The sequence below is a fragment of the Rhinopithecus roxellana genome, chromosome 5, assembly GCF_007565055.1.
Source record: "Rhinopithecus roxellana isolate Shanxi Qingling chromosome 5, ASM756505v1, whole genome shotgun sequence".
NCBI classification, from domain to species: Eukaryota; Metazoa; Chordata; class Mammalia; order Primates; family Cercopithecidae; genus Rhinopithecus; species Rhinopithecus roxellana.
In genome coordinates this window covers 127,246,787-127,265,307 of record NC_044553.1, presented here as the reverse complement: position 1 = coordinate 127,265,307, position 18,521 = coordinate 127,246,787, and the positions used below count along the sequence as shown (strand labels likewise).

The window sequence follows — 18,521 nt, the reverse complement described above, 5'->3', positions numbered from 1 at the left end:
CAGATCAGAGAATCGAGGCTCCAGTAGGTCCTGCTACCTGTCAGGGCTTGGACTTGTGAGCCTAGGGTTTGCCTCCACACCCTGAAACAGATTCTACTGTCTCCCTTAGCTCCTCTTCACACTTCATGTATTTATTGCAACTTAAGATTTACATTATGTCACATGATGTTACTATACTGTTGACGAATAATGTTGTTCATCATTCACTGAGTGCTTGCCATGTTCAAGCAGTCTCTATCAGAAAGAGAACTGGGGAGGTGAGGATGTCGACATGGAGAGAACACAGAACGTTTGACAAAGAGAACAAATTATACAGAACATTTATTAATAGAACTGCCTTGCCTCTCCTTCTGCTCTGTTTCAGGAATACCAAATTGACATATTTTTTGCTCAGACCTGGACAGATAGTCGCCTTCGATTCAACAGCACAATGAAAATCCTCACTCTGAACAGCAACATGGTGGGGTTGATCTGGATCCCAGACACCATCTTCCGCAATTCTAAAACCGCAGAGGCCCACTGGATCACCACCCCCAACCAGCTCCTCCGGATTTGGAATGACGGGAAAATCCTTTACACTTTGAGGTAAGATGCTGCGTCGATCTTTGATTACTCCTGATTTAAAATGGGATCCTTAATTCGAATCGTTGTAGGAATGAGACCCGATTTTCATCTCTAAGTCTATTCTCTTTCACGTGAGACATGCTACAGCGTCCTGAGAAAGTTGGCCCTCATGCCACACGTGTAAAAATAAAAGCTACAGGTGATCCACGAGAATATAAGCTCATTTCTTCAGAATCCATTTCTGCTGGAAATAGACTGTGAAAGTTATTCTTAATACATTTACACCGTGGGTCCTCTTACCTAGGAAAAGACAGATGTCGGCGCACTGATCAACAAGTGCAGTTTGAGTGAATCTGAGCCCAAAAGGAAGATGGGGAGAGTAGCCCCTTTCCCAAGCACATCCCTGAAGGAAGTGGCAGCTCCCCGGAGTGTGTCCTCCCAGAGGCAGGGAAGTCTTCGAAGAAACCCAGAGAGGGAAGGGAAACTGAGCTTCTAGGAAGGGAACTGACTCGCCCACAGTCACCACTGGGAGCCTGTCTCTCCCAGCTCTTTCTGCTGGGATGGTCAGAGTCTAACTGAACACACAGCAACACAGCACCTGCAATGACGGGCCCTCCGCACTCCTGTCTACTCGCCCAGCACAGGGACTGGACGGTCCCTCCAGCAGTGTCCTTTGAGCGGTTGGTGCTGCTCCAGAGGGCACTCCCTTCTTCCTGGTGGCTCAGAAGCCCTGGGTGCATCTAACCTTTGTTCTCACGGGCTCACTCTCACTGGCCCAGGGCACAGGGCTCCTTCTTGCACCTGCTCTGTGGCTACATCTCCCCGCTCTGCTCTTTCTGCCTCAGGGCTTGACCCCGTCACTTTCCTCTCCTTACCCATCCTTACTGGCTTAGCTCATCCATCCTGAGAATGAAAGCCGTGTGCGTACTGAGATTTCCACAAGGAGAAATCTGATTCCTAACATTAAATAAATGTCCACAACACACACATAGGCCCAGATGGACTTTAAAATAAGTAGACAGTGAGACAGCGTTTAAGTTTCAGGGAAATCCTCATTTTGCCAGGGAGGGAACAATTACAGCAAAGAAAAAAAAAAAAGCCACAGCTGGAAACTGTGCTGATGAAATACGTTGAGAGCTGGGGTTTGTAGAAGTTGTCTCCTCGTCAGTTGTACAGCCATGCACCGGAGACTCTGACATGACATAAAGCCTCAGCAAGCCAGGGCCAAGACCCAGCCAGTTCTGGGACCGACCCCGTGTAGACACTGAAGGATGAGACTACTGCCCTGGGAGGAGGCAGGGCCCCCATGTGACAGAGCCACCCCTTGCCTAGTGAAATATGAGGCAGTTGTCCAAACAGGAAATCCCCCAATGCGTGCATTAATTTGACATAATAGCTGTTTAGATAAACACACCAGTTTCCAAATGGAGGAAGGATTTAATTCAAACAGATTGACAACAACTTATAAAACAACAGTTGGTTTTGTCTCCTCTCTGACTTGGCGTGTATTTCTAGACACAGTTGGAATTTTACTAACTGGAATTCTCTGTGCCACTGATAGTTAAAAGCAAAACAAAATAACCCAACATGAAAGCAACACAGCACAGTCTCACCGTGAATGGTTCCCTGGCCAAGAGTGAGCCGCGTGTGCTGCCCTGGGTGACGGAACGGCCCTCCCCATCCCCACATGGGGTGCTGTAGCAGCCGCCAGCCTTGCCCTGTGCTGTTTGCTGACCTGGACTGACGCTTGGCTCTTCCGCAGGCTCACCATCAATGCTGAGTGCCAGCTGCAGCTGCACAACTTCCCCATGGACGAGCACTCCTGCCCGCTGATTTTCTCCAGCTGTGAGTACCAGTCCCGGCCCGGGGTGTGCATGCTGTGTGAGGGATGCCTAGCCGGGTGCTGCTTCTGTCAAACAGCCGTGCGATTGATCACAGCGTCCCTGCACACACGGATAAAACTGATGATGGTTTTGGTATTGACTACCTGGGCATTTTCACTCTAGACCTTGTCGCATAAGAGCCACGTTACAAAATAGGTGATCTCGATAAGGCTGTGAGCAACTTGACCATCCATAACATGGAAACATTCAGAAACTGATCAACAGTTGATTTATCAAAGACCCTTATGCTAATGAGCTGTGCATACTATTCGGAAGTATACAAAATTCCTGCATAATATTTTAGATTTAACATTATCTTTTTTAAATTTATTTTTAATTTTTATTTATTTGTTTATTTATTGAGACTGAGTTTTGCTCTTGTCGCCCAGGCTGGAGTGCAGTAGCACGGTCTTAGCTCACTGCAACCTCTGCCTCCCGGGGTTCAAGTGATTCACCTACCTCAGCCTCCTGAGTAGCTGGGACTATAGGCACGTGCCACCATGCCTAGCTATTTTTGTATTTTGTATTTTAGTATATTTGTATTTTTGTATTTTGTATTTTTGTATTTTTAGTTGGGGTTTCACCATGTTGGTCAGGCTGATCTCGAACTCCTGACCTCAGGTGATCCACCCACCTCGGCCTCCCAAAGTGCTGGGATTACAGGCGTGAGCCACTGTGCCCGGCCGATTTAGCATTACCTTAAAGTAAGGTAATTTGTCTACTAAGTAGAAAGATACAAATTTTTCTTTAATTTTACTTATATTTGTCTCATTGAACCATTGTAAGATGATTTAATTTTTCATAGTATTTTATCTTCCAACATTTTACTTATGGTAGATATCATAGTTATCAAGTAATCCTTTACAAGTTCTTAAAGACAACATCTACTGCTAAGTATAAGGGTACATATAAAAGGAATATCAAATATCAAACCTATAAAATTTTTAAGTTAAAATCAAAATGGAAAGATATCTGGTGAATGAATTTACAATGGGGCATTTTAAATGAATTAATCACAAGTACTTATGTATGACTCATAAGAATTCAGTTTATGGTACTGGCTTTCTTTAAAATTGCATATGGGGCCAGGCGCGGTGGCTCATGCCTGTAATCCCAGCACTTTGGGAGGCCGAGGCATGTGGCTCACAAGGTCAGGAGATCAAGACCATCCTGGCTAACACGGTGAAACCCCATCTCTACTAAAAATACAAAAAATCAGCTGAGCGTGGTGGCGGGTGCCTGTAGTCCCACCTACTCTGGAGGCTGAGGCCGGAGAATCGCTTGAACCCGGGAGGCAGAGGTTGCAGTGAGTTGAGATCATATCACTGCACTCCAGCCTGGGTGACAGAGTGCGACTCTGTCTCTAAATAAATAAATAAATAAATAAATAAATAAATAAATAAATAAATAAAATTGCGTATGGAACATGACAAACAAATCTGATGAAATCTCATGTGGAAGTTTTTGTGGCTTTCTTCATTGAACATTATTGATCTTTCCCTGAACCTTCAAATGAACTGTAAAATATGTTTGTCCCTTATTTTACTTTTGCTTCTGTTCCTTGCGTGTGTGGGACTCATGGAGGCCCAGGTCCAGGTCTGCAGAGACCAGCAGAGCTCTGCACGCTATGCACGTGTTCTCATCGGAAACCTTATTTCTTTCTGTAATAGCTTCCCTCATTCTGTCATGCTGTAAAAATGTGTTTAAATCATTCACAGAGCCTTTAGAGTGCTCAGTTCCAGGAGGGGATTGTGTACACATGGACTTACACAATACTGCCAGAAAGAAAAGTGCTTGTATAAATTGTTTTAAAAAGATATTTATAGCAATAACATAAATTCTTGAAGACAATTCACACACACTCAGGGAAATACGTAAAAGTGAATGCCTTTCTGGAATTAGTTGGCAATGAGCATAGGAAGAAATCTGGCATAGTAGTAGAAATGGTTTGTGAGACCAGCCACGTCTCTTTCCCTATTTCTGGTGTGTCGTGGTAGTGATGGGTGGTCAGAGTGAATGTAGGAGCCAGGGGTGGACAGTCTTGTATATAGTGTCAGAAAGTGGCACTTCCAATGCGTGAGCAAAGAAAGGTTATTGTATCTGAAAATCAGGGAGTGGCAGGATCAAATTTATGTTCAGCAACCGTATAAGATCTTATAAGAGCAAAACTGGATGTACACGGTTATATGGCAGAAAATCTGAAACACTGGCAACCTTAAATGCGGTGGGGATGTGGGGCAACAGGAACTCTCACTCACTGCTGGGGGAATGCACAATGTCACAGCCCTTTGGAAGACAGCTGGGTCGTCTCTTACAGAGTTAGACATGCTGGTACTATGTGATCCAGAATTTGTACTCCTTGGCATTTACCCAAATGAGTTAAAACTTATGTCCACACCAAAACCTGCATACAGGTGTTTACAGCAGCTTTATTCATAATTGCCAAAATTTGGAAGCAACCTCCTTTGGTATGAGAATGGATAAACAGACCACGGCACATTCATGCAATGGAATATTATTCAGCACTACAAAGAAAGGAGCTACCAAGCCATAAAGAGACATGTAGGAAACTTAAATGCATATTTACTAAGTAAAAGAAACCAATCTGAAAAGGCTACATACTCTGTGATTCCAACTATATGACATTCTGGAAAAGAGAAAACTGTAAAAACACTAGAAAGGTCAGTGGTTGCCCAGGGTTAGGGGCAGAGGGAGGATTTTTAGGACAGTGAAACTATTATATATGATACTGTCATGTTGGACATATTTGTCAAACACATAGAATGTACAATGCTAAGAATGAATGCTAAAATCAGTCGCTGGACTTCAGGTGATGACGACGTGTCAACGTAGGTTCATTGATTGTAACCAATGGACTGCTCTGGTGGGGGATGTTGATAGCTGGGGAAAGGAGTACTTGGGAGCCCTGTACTTTCTGCTCAATTTTTCTGTGAACCTAAACCTGCTTCTTTTTTTAAAGTCAGTAAAAAAAAAAATTATTGGAGGTAAAGAAATCAATTAGGAATCTATTGCTGTCATAAACCACAAAGTTCCGTAATATCAAATTTAAAAAATATCAAATTAAAGAAAAAACTTGGTTTCCAAAAATACAAAAGAGTGTTTTAAAGTATAAGTTTTTGAACCACTTTACATGTGTAGCATTAATTCATATGTATAGGATTCACTATTCATAAGTGAGAATAACAACAATCTCCTAATGAAGACACTCATTGGTAACTTGGAGTGATGGAGGATACTTGCATCTAAATCAGTTTGGTACCTAAGTTGTTTCCACATAATGGGTGTCCACTTTCAGGAAGACGCCAATTCTAATACCAATAAACAACTGAAAGTGAAGTGGGCCGGGCGCGGTGGCTCATGCCTGTAATCCCAGCACTTTGGGAGGCCGAGGCAAGGAGATCACGAGGTCAGGAGTTCAAGACCAGCCTGGCCAATATGGTGTATCTCTACTAAAAATACAAAAATTAGCTGGGTGTGGTGGCGTGTACCTGTAATCCCAGCTACGTGGGAGGCTGAGGCAGGAGAATGGCTTGAACCCAGGAGGCAGAGGTTGCAGTGAGTCAAGATCATGCCACTGCACTCCAGCCTGGGCAATAGAGTGAGACTCCATCTCAAAAAAAAGAAAGGAAAGAAAGTGAAGTGGTGTCCATGTTTGTGAACAGTAAACCTTGCAGTGTCCTGGTATTTTTCAATTAAATACACTCAGAAGCTGTATTTTTCCACTTAAAAATTTTACAATAACAAAGTTGAACAACTAGTTATATTCACTATCATACAAATAAAAGTTAGAAAAACTGCCCAAAATGTACAGTAAGATATAAAGTGATCATAAAATTGACTAACAACTGTTAGGCTGGTCTTGGCTCTCTGAGTAGCAGAAGCAAAACCTCTCAAATAATGACAAGTATGTAAGATTTTCCAATATATGCACATAGATGAGGCAATAACATTTGCTATATAACATGTTTGGGTAATGGCTTTAATTTTTATTTTTAAATAGTTGAAATTTTTGAAATAATATTTTAATTAATTAAAAATTTCCTATAGCACTTTCTGTAGTCATTGAGGTTAAGGATCACATTTTAAAAATTCCTAAAATGTACTTTAAGAGGTAATGTTATAAGTTTATTTAAACTTGTTAAAATTATTAAAACTACATGTTAAATTACTTAAATGGATGAATTAAAAGTGAATTTGATATAGACTCTTAGACAAACATTTTTGGTGTCCAGAACTTGGCCATAATTGTGTAAGTGCGCACTCATAGAAATTGAACCATAAAGAATATTCAATTGCAAACAGCATTGATTGTTTTATTCATTTCCTATTACTCCGGCAACAAATTACTGTAACCTTAGTGGCTTGAAACAACTGTAAATTTAATATCTTACATTTCTGTAGATTAGAAACTAAGCAACAGAAAGAGAGTATGTCGAGGTCTGGTGCACCCCTATATTAGTTTACAGAAGTGTATATGCATGTGTGTGCCTGTGTGTACATGTGTGTGAAGAGATCCCTCTCTTCAGAAAAAATAATAGCATAGAGTTGTACCACTGGCATTGATTGTTTTATTCATTTCCTATTACTCCGGCAACAAATTACTGTAACCTTAGTGGCTTGAAACAGCTGTAAATTTAATATCTTACATTTCTGTAGATTAGAAAGCTGAACTGCGCTAAAATCAGGGTGTGGGCAGGGCAGCATTGCCACCTGGAAGCTCTGGGGGAGAATCTGTGTCCTGGCTTTTTTCAAGCTCCTAGAGGCTGCCCACATTCCTTGACGTGGGTCCCCTTCCTCTGTCTTTGGAGCCAACAACAGCACCTCTCTCTCATCCCACTTTTGTCATCATATCTCTCTTAGACCACAGACAGGAGAGCTCCCTGGGTTTTGAAGACCTGTGTGATTAGGTTGGGCTCACCCACATGGGCCAAGATGATCTCCCATCTAAGATCTTTCACTTAATCACATCTTTGAAGTCCCTTCTGCCACATAAAGTGACATAGTAGCAGATTCTGGGGTTCAGAGTGTGAACGTCCTTGCTGGTTACTAGCTTGCCTGCCATAATTACTAGTGACTCGGAGCATTCCAAGACCTGGGAGCCTACCTGGTAGATGTGCCATTCACAATTCTCAGATTGTGGGGAGAATCTACACAGCAGAACAAGCCCAAAATACATTTCACTAAAAGGAAAAATCATCTCCCGTGAATTATGACAAACTGTCTTGTTTAATCTGCGTCTTGTTTCGGGAAGTCAGGGGCTCTGAATGGAGGGACCAGCTGGAGCCATGGCAGAGGAACATAAATTGTGAATATTTCATGGACATTTGTCACTTCCCAAATAATACTTTCATAATTTCTTATGCCTGTCTTACTTGAATCTCTTAATCCTGTTATCTTCGTAAGCTGAGGATGTACGTTACCGCAGGGCTACTACTATAATTGTGTTAACTGTACAAATTGATTGTAAAACATGTGTGTTTGAAGAATATGAAATCAGTGCACCTTGAAAAGGAACAGAATAACAGCAATTTTCAGGGAACAAGGGAAGACAACCTTAAGGTCTGACTGCCTCTGGGGTCAGGCAAAATAGAGCCATATTTTTCTTCTTGCAGAGAGCCTATAGATGGACGTGCAAGTAGGGAAGATATCACTAAGTTCTTTTCCTAGCAAGGAATATTAATAATTAATACCCTGGGGAAGGAATGCATTCCTGGGGGGAGGTCTATAAACGGCCACTCTGGGAATGTCTGTCTTATGTGGTTAAGGACTGAAATATGCCCTGGTCTCCTGCAGTACCCTCAGGCTTACTCGGGTGGGGAAAAACCCCGCCCTGATAAATTTGAGGTCAGACCAGTTCTCCGCTCTCGAACCCTGTTTTCTGTTAAGATGTTTATCAAGACAACACATACACTGCTGAACATAGACCCTTATCAGGAGTTTCTGATTTTGCCCTGGTCCTCTTTCCTCAGAAGCATGTGATCTTTGTTCTCCTTTTTGCCCTTTGAAGAATGTGATCTTGTGACCTACTCTCTATTCTTGCACTCCCTCCCCTTTTAAAATCCTTAATAAAACTTGCTGGTTTTGCGGCTTAGGTGGGCATCACGGACCTACTGATATGTGATGTCACCCCCGGTGGCCCAGCTGTAAAATTCCTCTCTTTGTACTCTTTCTCTTTATTTCTCAGCTGGCTGACACTTATGGAAAATAGAAAGAACCTACATTGAAATATTGAGGGCAGGTTCCCCCAATAGTGTCTTAATATATTTTTATGAAAAAAATTTTTTAAAAAGGCAAAATATAAATTTTGGGCATTTAATTCCTTATTTCTTAAGTTGTTTTGAAAATAATTTGTTTTCTTCTGATTAAATGTCAGCATTATGAAATAAATGTTTCTTTTTGTCCAGCTGATTGGTTAATATATGTTAGTATGAGCTTTATTTTACTCATGATTTCACTTCCAAAAGTTATATTGCGTTTGAAAAATTAATGTGTCTAGCTTAGTGTAGCTACAGTATATACCTTTAACTAAACAATGCAATATACATAGATGTCCTAATCTGTTTTAAGTCAAATACAAAATTAATGACAAAAATGTTAAGAATGCCAGTGGTACAACTCTATGCTATTATTTTTTCTGAAGAGAGGGATCTCTTCACACACATGTACACACAGGCACACACATGCATATACACTTCTGTAAACTAATATAGGGGTGCACCAGACCTCGACATACTCTCTTTCTGTTGCTTAGTTTGAGATGTAGAATATTATATATGCAAAATAAATGTTCATTGGCAATTGTTTAAATTATGTACTGGAATCAAATCTGAAAGTTGAGATGCCATTCCTTTAATTAAACTTTCAATAATAATTAGTACCCCACTGTTGACTCTTTATTGTGCAACATTAAATCCTGGGACACCCATCACACTCATGCACGGCACTGCTGCTGTTAGCATGTCTTGAACCTTATCTTTAAATTGCTATATTATGAGAAGTATGCAAGTAGCATATATCATTACTCTGTCAAACAACAAGTAAAATGGTAATTGATTTCTGAAGTTCATTTGGATCTCTATGGGCAAAAAAAAAAAAAAAAAAGCTTGACTTTATACAATAGTTAATTCCAAAGAAATTGAGGCCTTAAATAAACATAAACACACAATATATTAGAAAAAATACTCAGGAAAAAATCTTCATGAACTAAGGCTAATGAAGAGTGTTTATACTGAATACTGAAAGCATGATCCCCAAAAGAAAAAGTGATCAATGGGACCTTGTCAAAAGTGAAAACATTGGTCTACCAAGAACTTGTCATGAGGTCGAAAAGGCAAATTAGGCTGGGAGAGAACACTTTGCAAACCACAAATCTGATAAGGCTTGAATCTGTGATTTAAAAATAACTCTTAAATAATTTCATTTCTTTTTGCGACTTAACAGTATCACATCATATGCAGTACCATGATTTGTCTGTTCATTCTGATGGGAGCTTGGGTTGCTTTCAGCTTTTGACTGTTGCGACTGCTGCACCCATTGGTAGACAAGACCCTGCTTGAGTCTCAGCTTTCGGTTCTTATGGGTATATACCTAGAAGTGGCATTGCTGGACCATATAATAATTCTGTATTTAATTCTCTGAGGAAATGACAGCCTGTTTTTCACAGCAACTGTACCACTTTACGTTTTCACCAGCAATGCACAAAGATTTTAGTTTCTTCACATCCTCACCAACACTTGTTCTCTCTTCCCTTTTTATTGATAACAGCCATCCTAGTGGATGACAAGTTGTAGCTCATTATGGTTTTGATTTGTATTTCCCTAATGACTAAGGATGTTTTAATACATGCCATACCAAGGATGTTCAGATGCATGCTATGCCTTTGGAAACATCATTTAAGTCGAATAAGGCCAATGAAAAAGGAATGAGTACTCTATGCTCACACCTCCATGAGGTGTCTAGAATAGGCAGATTCATAGAGAGAGAAAGCAAAGTGGAGGGGACCAGGAAATGTGCGGAGGAGAGAACAAGGGGAGCACAGACCTTCTGTGTGGGAGGATGAGCAGGTTTTGGAAATAGAGCAGCAATTGCTGCCCAACACTGGGAATGTACTTACGGCGACTGAGTTGTACACTGAAAATGGTTAAAATGACACATTTTACATTATGGATTTTTAAATATTTTAAAAATGTATACTAAAAACTGAACAACAAAACAATCCAGTTAGAAATGGGTAAAAGATAGGCCAGGTGTGGTGGTTCATGCCTGTAATCTCAGCACTTTGGGAGGCCAAGGTGGGCAAATCACCTGAGGTCAAGAGTTCGAGACTAGCCTGACCAACATGGTGAAACCCCATCCCTACTAACAACAACAGCAAAAAAATTAGCCGGGTGTGGTGGTACATGCCTGTAATCCCAACTACTCAGAAGGCTGAAGCAGGAGAATCGCTGAAACCCAGGAGTTGGAGTTTGCAGTGAGCCGAGATTGTGCCATTGCATTCCAGCCTAGGAAACAAGAGTGAGATTCAGAAAAAAAAAAAAAAAAAGAAAGAAAGAGAGAGAGAGAGAGAGAGAGAAGGAAAGAAGGAAGGAAGGAAGGAAGGAAGGAAGGAAGGAAGGAAGGAAGGAAGGAAGGAAGGAAGGAAGGAAAGGAAGGAAAGGAAGGAAAGGAAGGAAAGGAAGGAAAGGAAGGAAAGGAAGGAAAGAAGGAAGGAAGGAAGAAAGAAAAGGAAGGAAAGAAGGAAGGAAGGAAGGAAGGAAGGAAGGAAGGAAAGAAGGAAGGAAGGAAGGAAAGAAGGAAGGAAGGAAGGAAGGAAGGAAGGAAGGAAGGAAGGAAGGAAGGAAAGAAAGAAAGAAGAAACTGTTGAGAGACATAGTCGTTTGACCAAAGGTGATATTTACATGGCAAATCTGCATGCGAAAAGATGTTCAACGTCATCAGCTATTATTAATAGTAAATGTAAATTAAAATCACAGTGAGCTATCACTACATACCTATTAGAATGGCTAAAATAAAAAAATGGTGGGAACAGGAAATCCTGGCCAGGATGTGGAAAACCTGGATGCCCTGCTGGTGGGAGTGTAGAATGACACAGTCACTGTAGAAAATAGTACAGAAGTGTCTCACAAAACTAAAACTCTACTTATCATGTGACCTAGTGATTGCAAGCTTGGGCCTTTGTCTTGGAGAAATGAATAGTTATGTTGACAAGAAAATCTGTCTATAAATATTCCTAGTAGCACCATTCTTAACAGCCTCAAACCAGAAACAGCCCTCATGTTCTTCAGTGGTTAATGGTTAAGCAAACTGTTGGTACATCTTTAAAATGGACGACTACTCAGCAAGAAAAACCAACAGATTACTCATAGGCAACAACTTGGTCTGCAACAGCTTTCGAAGCTGAGTGAAGAATGCCAGTCTCCAAAGGTCACATATGTGAGATCCCATTTATATAACATTCTCAAAATAAGCAGGAGGTGAGAGCTAAGGTGGAGTTGTTAACTGTCTTTTATTATTAAAAACATGAAAGAAGACCTAAATAAGTAGAAAAGCATTTTGTGTTTTTGAACTGAAATACTAAATATTATTAAAATGACAAAACTCCACAAGGTGATCTATATTGATTTTCCATTGTTCTGCTTCTCTTTCAAACTTGTAGACACTTTGCTCTTATTCCCTGAGCAGTATCATAGTCTGCTTAGTTCTGAATGTCTTCATTTTCAGATGAACACTTCTTGTACCTTTTATGATATTTCTTAAATCAGAGCTGTCTGATCGAAATACAGTGCAAACCACTAATATAATTTTAGATTTTTTAGGAGTCTTATTTTAAAAAGCAAAAAGAAACAGGTGGAGTTAATTTTACTACTACATTTTATTCAATACAGTCTATACAGAATATTGTTTTGCTGTGCAATCAATACGAAAAATTATCAATGAGCTATTTTAATAAAATAGCCTGAGGTTTTTTATGTGAAGTTGTAGACACCAGTGTGCATTTTGTGACAGCACACTTCAATGTGGAGTAGCCACATTTCACAGCTCAGTAGCCTGTTGCAGCTCAAGGCCACCATGCTGTTGGAAAGCACGGTCAGACCCATGCAGAGGTCTTCAAACAAGAGGCACATCTTCAAAACCCTAGGTTTTGTTTAGTATTAGTCATGTTCTTCATTCCTCTTTTCCCATTTTTCTCTCACTATTTATTTCCAGCACCTTTCTTGATACATGCTCTGCATTCTCTAGTCTCTCAGTTCTGGATTTGAAATCCAACTGTGAGATGTCTTGACTAACCTTAAAAAAAGCCATAAAATCTATGCAAATATGCATGTATTTGTATGTGCATAAACTAAATCTCTCTCACACTCAAATAAGCCTTGTGATTTAAAAAGTTCCAAATCACCCTATACAATCTAAACCCCTGCCTATACATTCCCTATTGGAACACAGGCTAGAGAAGGGGAGGAAAATACCTTCAAACGCAACGCTGTACTATGATGTTCTCTGAATCAACTAGGACTGTTATTAATAGATGCTATTAATAGATAAATCAGCACTAAATATGGAGCGAGGGGAGTCTTAAAGCTAAGAAATACTAGTCATTGTTTGTTACTGTTCGGCTCCTCCTCAAGGGAGATTCTGCTATCAATTCATGTTCTCCAGCTGGTTGGGAACGTGGGCTCAGCGCTTCAGGCTGCCCTTGAGTGGGGCCAGTCTGAAAACAAGCCCTGTCCGCCTCTGGAGATGGAAACACACGTCCGCGTCACCTGCTGCTTTTGATACCGAGATCTTGAAAGTTATCCATCAACACAATTCTTGTGGACGTGCTGTTAACCAGGCATGTGCTGGAAAGAACTTTGGTTGTTCCTTTTCCCTGCAGTGATGCCCCCCCACCCCAGGCATCCTTTCCATCTTTCTTTTTAAACATACTTACTATAAGGAGATGCCAGAAAACCAAAGGGCAATGGAAACCAATTCAAGATGATCCAGTTCCCCGATGCGGTGGTTCTGTGGCCCCGAGGTTAAGTTCATTGCTACTGAGTCTGATTCAGATGCTGGTTCACGGCACTCGCATCCTTCCAGGCCACAGGTCTGTGCGGAGAGTTGACTTGGGGAAAGATTCTCCCTGCATCGCAGGAGGACCATGCTCCTAGTTAGGTGCTCAGTGCCCTCAGAGTGGCACCATGTGCATTTCGTGGTCAGCTTTGTACTGTCCAGACAGTAAGGTGCCTGAACTGGACAGGACAACTGCATTTATCTACGTTGCTATCAGGCTTTGTGATATTGACTGGCCGTGCAGAGGTACAAACAAACCAGCAAATGTATGTTTTCAGGAGGCACTAATACCTCCTTTCTTCCTGTTTGCAGAGCATATAGAGTATAGCAAGCTGTGTTTCATTCTAAACCCTTGTTGATGTGACCTGAGGAGAGAATCAACCACTCTTTACTCATCCAAATGCTTTGTATCTAGTGTATGTGTATTAATATAAGCCAGGTCAAAATCTCCTTGTCTTCTGCCTGCTGCCCAAGTGGACTATTGAGGCGGGCCACTGCCAGATGGGGCATCCCAACACGTGGCGCCTTCCCCCGTGCCTTTTGCTGTGGCAGGAAAGGGGCATACTGCTCCTTTAGGAGACTCCAACTAGGAGAGTCCTGTCTTCTAGTTGGAGGAGTTAATCTCTAAATGGCAGCTTCTGCAAGGTGTCCACAGAGGCCCTGTGTCCTGTCACACAGAGGTGAGTGGTGTGGACATCCAAAAGGAAGCCCACTTCCCAGGTGAGGGAGGAGCCTACCAGACATGTAGACTTCAAGGTCCTAAACGCTCAAGCATCCTCTTAAATCCACAAACTCTGGAAGCAGCTAGAGGGAGCTGTGCAACGTGTCCAGCATCCTGGACCTGTGAGGAAGAATCAAGCTGTTGCCCTGGGAACCAGGTTTCCCATCAAGGACCAGGCCAGGCAGGCCTCTGCCACAGGTGAGGTGGACCTTTATCGTCTCCTGCTTTTCCTGTTTCATGTGTTCCGCCCCTTGCCTTCCTTGCTTTCCATTCCTGTAGACTTGCATACCTTGTGGAGCGGGAGGCTGCTGGATCCAGTCGGTCAGGCTGGCTGTGCATTCCTGCTAAGGTGACAGTGGAGTAACAGGACTTTAGTATCGTCCCCCAGTAACTGACATCCTCACTTTGGTGGAAACTCACTACAGTGGGCAAACCACTGGTGCACAGGATCGCGCTGGTTCCTTCTGCCCAGTCTTGAAGGTGGGTTATTTTATTCCAGCTTTAGTGATGTAATTTGTTCAGAGAGGTTGAGAACATGATCATAGCATTGATAAGAGAGGCCAGCTTCTGAGGATAAGAAGAGGACTTTTCGTTTTGACGGTCATGGCCTTCTCGTTCCATTTGGGTGACCCTGCATGACTTGTAACAGTGAAACTGGAGGCATTGTGCCCCTTTCTCAAACATCCCAGAGCTGATGGAGGGAGGAGGCGCTGGGGCAGGAAGGCTGGGGAGGCCAACAGTGAGGGTGACTTTCAGGATGTCTCAGGTTCCATCACACAGCAGCTAGCCTCTCCTCTTGTGTCAGGGAACCTTCTTCATCTCTCTAAACCCCTCTAAACCTCCCTTTCCCCATCTGCAAGGTGGGAATGACAGCAAGTTATACAATGATGGAAGAGACTCTAGGTGCAGGTGTTAGAGATTCCCACTTAAGTTAGCCCAGAAAGCACACAACCATGGGAGTGTTGTGGCTACATGGGCAGGAGTGGGTGTGAGAGATAATTGCAGTTTCTCTGTGGCCTCTGGAATTCCCAAGGGAAAGAAAGCTCAGTTGTGGTAGACACACTGTACACAGGCAAGGTCTTCAAGGGCAGAGAAAATAGCCAAACCCTCGCGAAGCCATCAGCCTTTCATACTGAGTTTCTTACTTCTCCATTTTAAATAATCTGCCCAACAACGTACATGTGTCTGTGCAAAGATTGCTTGCAAACACCAAGCTCTCTGTTGAGTTAAAAATGCAACCAGGAATATGATCCATACTCTCCCCTCCATAGTACAAACAACTTGAAGGAGCCACTGAGAGTTCTTGGCATTATTGAGATGTTTGCTCTATCGAAGGCAAATTTTGCAAAAATAACAAGGTCAGAAAAGCTTCATGTTTCTTACATCTTCCATAAAGGAAAAACTGAAGTCAATAAAAATGGAACCAAAGCTTCAGCAACAATTGTAATTCTAATCACATGATTATAGCCTCCTTGGTTTATACTAGTCAGACGTTTTCTGTTTTTCATGCAACATAATCCGAAAGTGTTGTCTTACTCATGGGGCAGGCAAACCCTGGAGAGTATACAAAAGAAACCACGTAAAGCAAGGACGACTTTGCTAAGAAGGAAAAGGTCCTACGCTACATCTTTTATGGTTCTGTTACGTACTTTTGTGCAGCATTTGCTTTTTGAAAGCTGTTTTTTAAGAACAGAGACTCAACGATGCATGCTTTTGTTTTGGGGTGTGTTTTGGAGGGAAAGAAGGGCAAGATGGCTGGAACACTGTGCTGAGAAATAAACAGACTTCAGAGGCCTGAAAGCCTCTTCAAACTACTGAAGAATTAGCCAGGTCAGCAACTCTCCTGAGTATTTATTATCTAATTCTGGATTTTGTTTTGTTTTGTTTCCATATATGGCTTTCCAGAATTAATGTTACCAGTGCAATGGTGTAGGAGAAGACATTTAATGATAGGTTACTTTTTTGTGATAAAAGTATTATTTGCCTTTTTAAGTATGTTTTTCTTTTTTGCCCTAGTCAAAATCTTAAGAGTTAGCATTATTTGGGGGTAGAGAGTGAAAGAGCTAACCGCTAGCTTCTTTGTATGTTTTTGTTGTAGTTTATGATGCATGTATTCACTCAAAGTTTAGAAAACATTAATAAACTTTAAAAATCAAACTTGAACCAAGCTGAGTGTCAGGGAAGCCCTGGGTCAGCCCGGTGACTGCACCTGACCTGCAAGGAGCTCAGTGCTGGAACATGGAGCCTGCACACCTCCAGAGGTACATTCAGCCCATCAGCCCGTTACATCCTTACCTTGACTTTAAGTCCCTGTTCTTTTTCAGCACCCTTCACAGCTGAGGAACATCCAGCAGGAAGCGATGAGGTCATCTGCCCCTATCACGCAGGGGGCAAGGCTTTGAGTGGAGCAGAGTGGCCAGCAAGTCTGTGCCCTCAGGATCAATGTATCATGCGCCAGAAAGGGGCTCGCAGTTTTTGTTACCACCATTGTTGTTGTTATTGGTGGAGGATAGTCAGAGCCAGAAGACATTCAGGCCATGGGGTGTGCGAGGCACACGGCTGCAGCATGCTCTGCCCTGGCTCGCCACTTGGGATGAAAATAAAAAACAAAAAAAGTGGCGCTGTTTATTTCTGACAACTGTGTTGGCTGCAGCCATATTAGAGCCAGAAAAATTATTAGGAAAATGTCACTGCTGTTGCAGAGCTGTCGGAGAAGTCTGAGAATGTTGACTGGTTTTCTGAGTTTTAAGAGACGATGTTCCATTCTCCCAGGGTAATTAATTTGGAAGAGGAGTAAATGCCAGTGAGGGAAGCTCACACGTCAGAGTCCTGCCGCTGCCATGTCACCGCAGTCCCAAGGCCATTTCCTCTTTCCCACCGGGCTGACACAGGCCCAGCACCAAGCAGTGGCCAGAGAACAGTGAGGATCCCTCTTCTGTGCATGTGTTTCCTGCTGTCTTCAGGGAGGCACATTCTGACCCCGGTCCCCACCTACCAATTTCCTTTTACAGATGTAAAAACCAAGTCTTAGGGAAAGAATTCAAACGCTGGTGCAGGGTCACACAGCTGGTGTGTGGCTGAGCGACAGTGTGAACTCAGCTCTCCTTCTCCAAGGGCAGGGTTCTCTCCACTACCCCAGCCTGTGTCTCTGGCTGCTGCTAGCACATCACCCCTTCCACAGCGTGCTCTATCATCTCCATTCAGACTCAGGCCACTGCCTTCTCAATAAAGGAGTGAAAAACATGGACCCACAGGCCAGACAGGACAGCGCTGCACTTCCATTCCCACAGACCTGCAAGAAACATGGGATTAAAAGAAAAGAAAATAAACGTGGAAATGCAAGGGTTCACAGATTCTCGGGGCATTCCTAAGGGACGGGAAGGATGTCTCTTGCAAGGGGAGAAGCTGCAACATTCTTCATCAGAGCATTGTGGACATTATTTGGAAACAGCTTATTTAATTGCAGTAGGATTTCTTGGAGCTCCTTTCCCCTCTGCTTTGTCTTTGATCCACTGTGTGAACCAAGGTGGGGAGGCTGCCTCCTGGGTCCTGACTCCTTCGTTTCTACCTGGATCAGGGGCTCCTGGACGCAGAGCGTTGCTCCCGCCTCCCCTGCCGCCACCTCCCCTGCTCCCGCCTCCCCTGCTGCTGCCTCCCAGTCTGGGCTCCTGAGAAGCTTCACGTTGCTGCCCATTCTGCTCAGAGCTTAAAGCATAAGGTACAGGGCTGGTTCCAGGATCACCTGGGCAGTGCCAAGGGCATGCGCTCAGCAAGTGACAACGAGATACAGTAAATTACCTCTCAAAACAGACTTGCTACCCAAACTCTCTCCAAGACCCTACCTGTCTACTCTAAAACTTGACATTTTTCTCCTTTAAGCTCCTCTGCCCTTCACAGTGGCTCATGGATGGTACTGCTCAGTGCCTCAGGCTCATCTGACCATTCACAGTTAGAAACAGGGAGGGGAGGGAGGAAGGGGGACTGGGAGCCAGCGCCTCCTCCCACGTGGCAGCTGATGGACCTGCTCTAGCAGGACAAGACTGTCTTGGCATGCAGAAGTCCCTGTGGCTGGCCCTGCAGTGCCTCAGTCATAAGCCAGGAGTGTCTCATATAGACCTGTTCTTTGTTGCCGATTTAACAGCATGAAATGGTAGAAATAAGAAATCTGGAAGCAAAATAGTTTTCCCTGCTGGGCTGCTGCAGCCTTACTGTAATCGGGAAGAAAGCCTGTCAATGTATTTTGATTATAAGTTGCTACTTGCGCTCAATCAATATTTTCAAAA

General features: G+C 42.7%; 1 protein-coding gene across 1 annotated transcript in view; it reads left to right on the top strand.

Annotated features, from left to right (window-relative positions):
* GABRG3 (gamma-aminobutyric acid type A receptor gamma3 subunit) overlaps positions 1–18,521 on the top strand; it is a 558,231-nt gene that overhangs the window by 343,745 nt on the left and 195,965 nt on the right. The window contains exons 4-5 of the mRNA XM_010355210.2: positions 365–585; positions 2,327–2,409. Coding sequence (XP_010353512.1) covers positions 365–585; positions 2,327–2,409 — 304 coding nt within the window. The remainder of the gene's footprint in view (positions 1–364; positions 586–2,326; positions 2,410–18,521) is intronic.